The following is an 8960-nucleotide window of genomic DNA, read 5'->3' as shown; positions in this document are numbered from 1 at the left end:
CACAACCATTCTGTATGCTTCCAATGTATCAAAACTTAAAATCATACAAGGGTCAATATCAGGATATTAGTTAACACAACCACTCAGCATGCTTCCAATGTATCAGAATTTAAAATCATACAAGAGTCAATATCGGGATATTAGATAACACAACCATTCAGTATGCTTCCAATGTATCAAAATTTAGAATCATACAAGAGTTAACATCAGGATATTAGTTAACACAACCATTCTGTATACTTCCAATGTATCAGAATTTAAAATCATACAAGAGTCAATATCGGGATATTAGATAACAACCATTCAGTATGCTTCCAATGTATCAAAATTTAAAATCATACAAGAGTTAGTATCAAGATATTAGTTAACACAACCATTCTGTATGCTTCCAATGTATCAGAATTTAAAATCATACAAGAGTCAACATAAGGATATTAGATAACACAACCATTCAGTATGCTTCCAATGTATCAACATTTAAAATCATACAAGGGTCAATATCAAGATATTAGTTAACACAACCATTCTGTATGCTTCCAATGTATCAAAATTTAAAATCATACAGGAGTTAATATCAGGATATTAGTTAACACAACCATTCAGTATGCTTCCAATGTATCAAAAGTTAAAACCATGCAAGAGTTAATAGCACTAATCAGTTAACACCACCACCATGCTCATTCAGTATGCTACCAATGTATCAACAAAAGTTAAAACCACACAAAAGTTGAAGGCAGTATGAAACTATTTATTATTAAACAAATACAAGAATTAAGAGCTTCGACTAGAGAAAGACAAACACAGGGAGGAATAATGTTCCACGTTTAAAATAAATCTGCACTGCTAAACCAGCAGTATTAATTTTTTTTTAGAACAACACAAATCTCTTTGACTCCCTTATCCTTAGATAAACAATATTTTATTTTCATGAAACTCTACCTCCTTCAGCACCACTGCTTCAGTTCAACTAAGAAATTCTTTTTTGTTGGGGCCATATTATGCACCGATTTGTTTTTGTGAAAAAATATGCATTCTCATTTCTGTTAGAAACTAAACTTTTTTCACAAAGTTGATTGTTTTTACCACACTCTCTCTAAATTTCATAATTTTCATTATCAGAAACCAAAAAAAAAAAAGAAAAAAAAGGTATTATATGGGTGGAGTGCACTATTTGACCCAAAGCACAGATGGGTTGACCAGTTATTCCTGGCTTGGACGACAGAGGTTTTCTTCATTACATCACTCAAGTGTTGGCTTTCATCGTTTTCTGTATTCAAAAAAGTCGTCCAGTTTAATTTCTAACAAAACTACCTAAGTACTCATATATAAAAAATCATTGTTTAATTAACGATTTTCTGAAGCTCCTAGTATTTAACACATTGTACATTTTGGAAATAGAATAAAACATACAAAAAAAACTAACAAACTGAGTTGTTACATACAACAATAAAAAACCCAAAAAACAGCCATTATTCATACAAATGGCCTGAAAAACCAGGTGGCTTTTACTAGCCAACCACATATTCTTATTCTAAAAACACTTTAAACAATGACAGCCTAATGAATACTTTACTATACTTGCAATACAATATTTTTACTTTCAGATCAGGCACTTCAAAAACACTCGTTGAATACTTGAATATTAAAAAAATACTGTTACATTATCAACACATATTTCATCATTTCCATATCTATTCTTTTTTTAGAACTGATTAATAACTCTACCATTTCTCATTCTAAACAACCAAAAGGTGACACAATGTTTGTTTATGGAGAGTTTCAGTACTAAGAGGGATAAAAGTCTAAAACTGACAGAAACTTACCTGATTATTTTGGTTTAATACATTTTTTATCATGCTAAAATGAGAACTGGCAAAATTATTTACTGTTATAAACATATTTTCTTTCACATATACCATGCTGCTGAAGGTAAGAGCAGTCTATTTTTCATTTCTTCAATACCAGGGATAAAAGTTTTGCTTTACCCCACTATCTGACTAGCCTAGAACTATGGATATCACTAAAATCCCTTTTTTTAAAACATGTCCAAGTGTGTGGATGTGGATGGTTTTTACAGATGATCTATTAAGCTAGCTGGGTGTCCTAGTGCTGAAGGCATTAGTGCCAATCTGTTCAACTGCTTCATTACCAGGAAGATACTTTGGGTTGTACTTACTACTGAGATGTCCCAGTACTGAAGAGATTACAGAGAGCCTGTTTAAAATTCTTCAGTACCAGGGATGGTCTAGTGGATCTTACTTGCTACCTGGATGTCAACATACTTGTTCCCAAATATCAGATCAGCATCAGGAGCTCCTTTTGGATGTTGGTATCTATGGCGCCTGTCTCGGTTGAGATTGAGGACAGCAGGCCTTTGTTGAGCTGCCAACATCTCTGTACAGTTACAATGCAACATATATAAATTCTTAACAACAAGTTAATAGTATTAATATGTCTGGTAGAGCACAGCGACACATCCCAAGAATTTTCACAAACACTCACATAAAAAAATTATTCTACTTTCAATAACTCAGTCAGGCAAGATTTTTCCACAGATTTTCCAAAAAGACAAAAATTTTAAGTTATTCTTATTCTTAATGGAGATTATAAGACACAAATTTTTATATTAAGATTGTATCACGATTTTTTGTTGCTTTCTTTTCTGAATAAGATTGATTTCCTAAATACACATTTGTATAATACAAATAATTCATCAAATTTTTGAATGTGAAGTGAGCAAACTTTTAAAGTATTTATTGCAGAAAACTTTCAGAAGAATTAGCTCAACATTAATACAAACCTTGGTAATCTTCTTCTTCTTGTCTTTCATTAATGTCTAAAGTAAGTTTTTTCACTTGCTCTTTCTCGGCTCGTTCAGCCTATTTTAATGGGATCACATATTCAATATAAAGACCACAAAGTTGACAAGTTTCTACAAGTTAATAAGTATGTTTAAAAAATGCATAGGCTTAAAGTGAAGATCATATGGTTGAGTTGGTAAGATGTTCTTCAATTTCTTTAGATGATCTTATAATAAACATTCAGCATGAATTATAGTATAACAAGTTGAGGTGACAAGTTGTTAAAAATTGATTAAACAACTTCTGTGGTACCACAGAATGTATTCAAATTGAAAAGAGTATAACTGAGATAACAAGATCACCAACTTCCTTCCTTTTCTACATTGGTTACAATACTGCTTCTTAAAATCACTAACAGTTCTTTATTATAAACTATAACTAATTTCTAAACAGAATAATTAAAACAAGCAAGAAATATAACTTATTTCTTAATAACTTATTTTTATTCCATTCACTAAACTGTTGATTATATCAAATAATTTTATATTTTTTACCTGTTATAACACTAAGTGTTATCCCCCCCCAAAAAGAATTTCCATAGAAAGTATGTTGGAGGCCTCAGCAGTAATTAACTTTTTTTGGACCTCGGGAAGGGGTGTCAATGACATTCCCCAATTTGTTATCTTCTCATAGTGAAAGTTCTGGACACAATTTTTTTTGTATGGCTCATATGTCATTAAGGACCATGTAGCCAACCAAGTCATGGACCCACAAGCAATTCAACACATAAACAGTTTAGAAAAAACATGTTCAAAAAGCTGATGAGCATTTTTATATATTTAAAGCATTTATAACTGGAATAACTTGAAGTGAAACTTAATGTATCAAAGTAGTATGTTTTTACCTTTTCTCGATCCTTTAAGTTCTGAGCCAGATCTGACATGAGAGGAACTTCTAAACTCTTGAACTAAAAAATTCAAAATTAAGGTCACTAGTATACCAGCATGTGTTATTCAGCACAAATTATCAACAACAAAAACAGTGCAAACTTGGTAATCTAAACTACATTGCTTAACTTCTTTTGACAAACTTGGTTTTACACCACCACATAATTATAAGTTCCTTGTTTCTAGTGAGTGTGAATTATGGTGAATCCACAATGGTCAAGGTGGAAGGGAAAGGGACAGAGGATGAATTACTACCTACCCTAATATTTGTGATTCAAACAAACTGCCTCCTAGGAGCATATAAAGGAAAGATATTTGAAATTATAACAGAAAATTCTGCAAAATAACAGCTTAGAATACAAAAAACTAAATGTTTCTGACTATGGGTCACACTGTACAATGTCTTAACTAACATCTTTGATTTCATTTATCATCACTAAAACGTTTCATACCATTTAGTTATTTCTTATCCTATTTGATGCTGGCTAAGTATGAACATTATTTACGTCAAACATACTAAACCTTCAATTTAAAAAAAAGGTAAATAAAAAGAATTTTCTGAGCTGATCTCTCATTAAAACAGTATGACATCGTAAAACAGGAATTCAACATCTCTTTAAGATTAAGTTATCATACTATATCTTAAAATATAAAAGTTTTTTTATTATTTACCTCTCAGTATAACTATTTTCCAAAAGCTAAAAAGCTGCAACAACTGTAACAGTTTTGTTTTCCAAGAACAACTAACATTTTTTAAAAGTATGATAAGAAAGGCAATGTATTTTTTTAACAGCACATTTTGTAAACTGTTTTTCCCCTAATCATTGTCAAATACCATTTCTTATAAATAATAAGCTAACAAATTTCACTACCCAATATGCCAAAGAATTTAGAAAAGTTAGTATAATATAGTCTAATAATCTCTAAATACAATGCAGACACATGAGTTAAGCCCTCATAAGCTATACCATGAGTTCATCTTTTTAATTTATTTAATCTTTAATATAAAGGTAGAAAAAGTATAAACAGTAGATTTACATTTGACATCTTTTATTACTATATTTATTCAGTTAATTAGAAAAACTTAGATAACATTCATTAACCTTATTTTACATTAAAGTGACAAAAGTATAAAAAAAACAGGTGTCCACGTATACAGTAAATATTGTTTGAATTTTTATTATTTAAACACGTAGAAACTTGACCATATTTTTGCATATTTAGAGAACAGGATTTATGTACTTTATTAACCTTTTAAATTCTTTTGTTACCAGAATCAAAATTCAACAAGTTATTTGAAGAGAAATACTAAATTCCAAATATAAACAACACTTGTTTCATACGGTGAAAATGGGGTAAAGCACAAACTTCACATTTTCCTCTTAATATATCTATCAAAAATTTTCTTAATGAATGTTATTTCTCAGGCCAATATATAGCCTCATATCATGTTTTATGATAATTTTGTGAAGTCATAAAAACGTACCTGTTGCTTGTTTCCCTTTCTTGTCATAAGTACAAAGTTAATTGTGTTTTTCTGTTCTTCAATCTTGGGCTCCAGAAATGCAGTAGGAACTAAAAGAGACAAATGAAATTCTAAAAACATCACACCATTTTATCTTAGCAGTTGTCTACAAATGTATTTCTATTCATAACTTTGGTCTTAACTGATTAGGTTATTTATTTCAAAAAATGATTTAGAAAACAGTCATAAGTATTGCTTGTTTATAGTTAAGCACAAAGCTACACAATGGGCTATCTGTGCTTTGCCCACCACGTGCATCAAAACCCATTTTTTAGCATTATAAGTCTGCAGACATACTGCTGAGCCACTGGAATGTGTTGCACTGACACAAACATACAACTCAGACACCACTCAACCAAAAGGATCCTCTACTCCCCCCCCCCCCTTCAAATGTTACTATGTATGGTAAATGTGGTTGGATGACTGAATGTTAGAGAAAGTAAACTGTACAGGAAGAATCTTCTCTAGAAGGTCCCCTCACCGTATACTTTAAGAGGAGAGGTTTACGAATGAATACCATGTTGCATTAAAGAATACAACTATATTCACATCATATGCTATTATAAAAGTTCATTTAAAGTTTCACAATACTTTGATTTTAGAATAAATGTGATATTATATAGCCAGCAAAGAAGGTAAAAAGTTAACATGTCCTTTTTTTAACAATTCATGAACAAAACTAATCCACTAAAACAAAATTCTGTTCATTTGACTATTTACATTTACACTACAGAATTATGACTGATGTATCTTTTACTCACTTGTTTGAACCTTTTTGTTTCCACCTTTTATGTTCATTGGAATGACAATGTCAGTCTGGGGTTTTACGGACTCTTGATTACGTTGCTGAAAAATAATAAAGATCTTTTTGAATCTCAGCCAAGCTAAGCCTTAATGAAGAAGTTATGACAACTATTAATGCCTTCAGGAATATATGAACAAAGAATCTTAATCAGATGCTTTAATTTCTTTCTAAATTCTGAAAAACTTGTGGTTTCACCAAATATTTTCTCCTGATATCTATTTACAATATGAAAAGTTAACATTAATTTGCAATTATAAAAAGAATTAGTGAATTAACTTGTGGAAACTGTTTATATTTTCTGACAAACTGTGCTTGAAAATCACTTCCACATTAAACACCCTTCTAAAGCAAGCATTTTGTTCATTTAATGTGTTTTTTGAGCAGTTGATAAGACATTAATGATTTTAGCTTTATATCTAAGAAATTATTTTTACATTAATTCATTCAAAATTAAAAGTATTCCCACATCCAAAAATAGATAAAGTAAACTATATGTAAAAGAAGTTTACAAAAGTATATTTCTTATTGTTCTTTTTATATAGATTTCAACTACCATTCAAAATACTAAATTTACCACCTTTAAGATTTTAATATCAGTTTTGTTTTTATGTGACAAATGTGTTAAAATATTTTTAATGGCACATAATGAAATTTTCTGAATATGTTAAAGATCATTGTTTGTGTTTTATTGTATTTTTTATAGTGCTTAATAGTATGTTTAAAGAACTAATAGAAAGAATTACTTGATAAGTGTCTTGACAAAAAACAACAACATAGATCTGAATAAATCATACATGTATGGTGTATTGGAAAATTAATCTTTACTATAATTCTGAATTTACTGAGTATATCTTCATAAAATTTGGCAAGCACTAAGTAAATATAAAACATCAGATTTTTTTAATATATTATTTTTACTAAAGATATCTCTGAATTTACAAATTCAGCCTGTCTCAGACTCCAACTAGTCTGAGTACAAGGTGGTTTTCATGTTAAGAATAGAAATACTTTTGTCATCTTACAGTTTTCATGTTCCATTTACACAGCCTCTAAAACCTCCCAAATGAATATCAAAAGTTTTCAGTAAAACATTAAATATTATCAATCTTAAAAACTCAAAAATTAAAAAAGACAAAGATTATTTTATACAAGATTCTATAAAAATGAGATTGTTTCCACTCTACAAATTACTAAAATACAATAACTTACTGTACAGGATAAAAAGTGGTAAAAAAAAACCCCCGATGAAACTGGAAAACAATCTCATACACTCTACATGTTTTTACGTATACTACTGCATCATCCTCAGGAGATTGACCATCACACACGTGCCAAAAAACTTTTTGAAAAAAAATCAAACATCATCCCCTATTTTCTCTACCTTAACACTAGCAACAGTGAAATCATCTGTAGCAATACTTGAACTATGTCTACTTACCAAACTAGCATAATTATAAATCACTCAGCAACAGCGTAGCTCAAGTTACAAAAGTATCAAATTACATAACATATGAAGCTTAAGTGCATACCCCATGAAGAAATTATTTCATTTAAAATTCTATTATCTAACCTAATAAGTTCTTAGTTTTTACGTTATAATTACTTTGTTAAAAAAAGTACATATAAATAAATAAAAAACAGACATAAAAACAAGAAATTTACCACTTATCATTGCTTACAGGCATAATTGTAGTCAATAACATATTCTCAGCATACTTTGCTACATCTAACTTTCCCACACTATATCAGTTGTCCAAACAATAATTCATGTAGCTTTCGTACATGAATTTTAAAGGTACTTCTAGCCCACTTGTTTCAAATTTTCACACTTTTTTGAAGTAGTTGCTACTTTAAAATGTCTACTTTCAGTTTCTGCAACATATTTTGTCAAAAACCCCTACATATCCCTGAAAAATGATATTAAAAATCATAATCCTGAACTGAAAATTAAAATCCTCCCATAGCAACTACCCTAGCAATGGAATTCATGGCAATTTGCAACCTCTTTGGTGGTAATTTTCTCAATTTTTGTGACATAAACTCAATGCATAATAAAGTGGTTACTACAATGCTGAAATTGTTTGCTAACTTCGCTGTGGTGAAGCTAACAAAGCTTCAAGTGAACAGTATTCAACTCCATGTGATACTTCTCTGTCTACTATGTCCACTCCTTTGTCTCTTTCAAGTTAAAGCCCTCACTGTAAGGCTTTATTTACTGCCAAAAAGTTTTGGGAATTAGATTTTTCTTTTTATTCTACACTGAAGAAATTTCAGTGGCAAATAAGAAGAATGAGAGAAGAAAAAAATGAAGGTTTCGCGGGAACCAGCACATTGACAAGCCAATGTCTATTTGTAGCAGAACTGAGCCACGTACCACTACATGTGATCAATCTTGAAGACAGAAAATTGTTCAAGTAACGGTGAAACCTTAAAGTGATGGTGACTTTCCAGCTTTTCCCGTACCTGACGAACAAAACCAATTGCAGTTTTTGTCAAATGTTCATGGATTTCTATCAAATTTTCACACAAAACAGCTTGGAAAATACTGTAGAAAATGAAACAAAACACGCATTTTAAAAAGTTACACCCTAATTATAAAAGATTTATAATTGGAGGGTTGATTTGTAGTGTTCAAAATAAATAAATTTTTTGTTTTTCTTTTCTTCTGTGATAGTCTGACATTTGTGGTGTTAGATTCATGTTTTTCTTCTCTTCTTAAGCTGGGTAGTGTTATTAGTTTTCAAGTTATTGTGTTTTTAAATAATCTGAATCCGAGCTCTTAGTATGCGCACACTAATAGAAAAATGTGCATAATTAATTGGAAGTGAATTGTTTTCTGTTGCTTTCAAGTTTATTAAAGTTTGAAGTCCTTAGCTTGTCCT

General features: G+C 30.3%; 1 protein-coding gene across 1 annotated transcript in view; it reads right to left on the bottom strand.

Annotated features, from left to right (window-relative positions):
* Positions 1 to 727: 727 nt before the first annotated feature.
* LOC106462664 (regulator of nonsense transcripts 2-like) overlaps positions 728 to 8960 on the bottom strand; it is a 126482-nt gene continuing 118249 nt past the window's right edge. Inside the window, exons 36-41 of the mRNA XM_013922608.2 lie at positions 6035 to 6119; positions 5235 to 5323; positions 3706 to 3768; positions 2801 to 2879; positions 2177 to 2394; positions 728 to 1267 (exon numbers count right to left, since the gene is read on the bottom strand). Coding sequence (XP_013778062.1) covers positions 2246 to 2394; positions 2801 to 2879; positions 3706 to 3768; positions 5235 to 5323; positions 6035 to 6119 — 465 coding nt within the window. The 3' untranslated portion in view covers positions 728 to 1267; positions 2177 to 2245. The remainder of the gene's footprint in view (positions 1268 to 2176; positions 2395 to 2800; positions 2880 to 3705; positions 3769 to 5234; positions 5324 to 6034; positions 6120 to 8960) is intronic.

The sequence above is a fragment of the Limulus polyphemus genome, unplaced genomic scaffold, assembly GCF_000517525.1.
Source record: "Limulus polyphemus unplaced genomic scaffold, Limulus_polyphemus-2.1.2 Scaffold1219, whole genome shotgun sequence".
In the NCBI taxonomy this organism is placed as follows: domain Eukaryota; kingdom Metazoa; phylum Arthropoda; class Merostomata; order Xiphosura; family Limulidae; genus Limulus; species Limulus polyphemus.
This window is presented reverse-complemented; position numbering and strand designations above follow the sequence as displayed.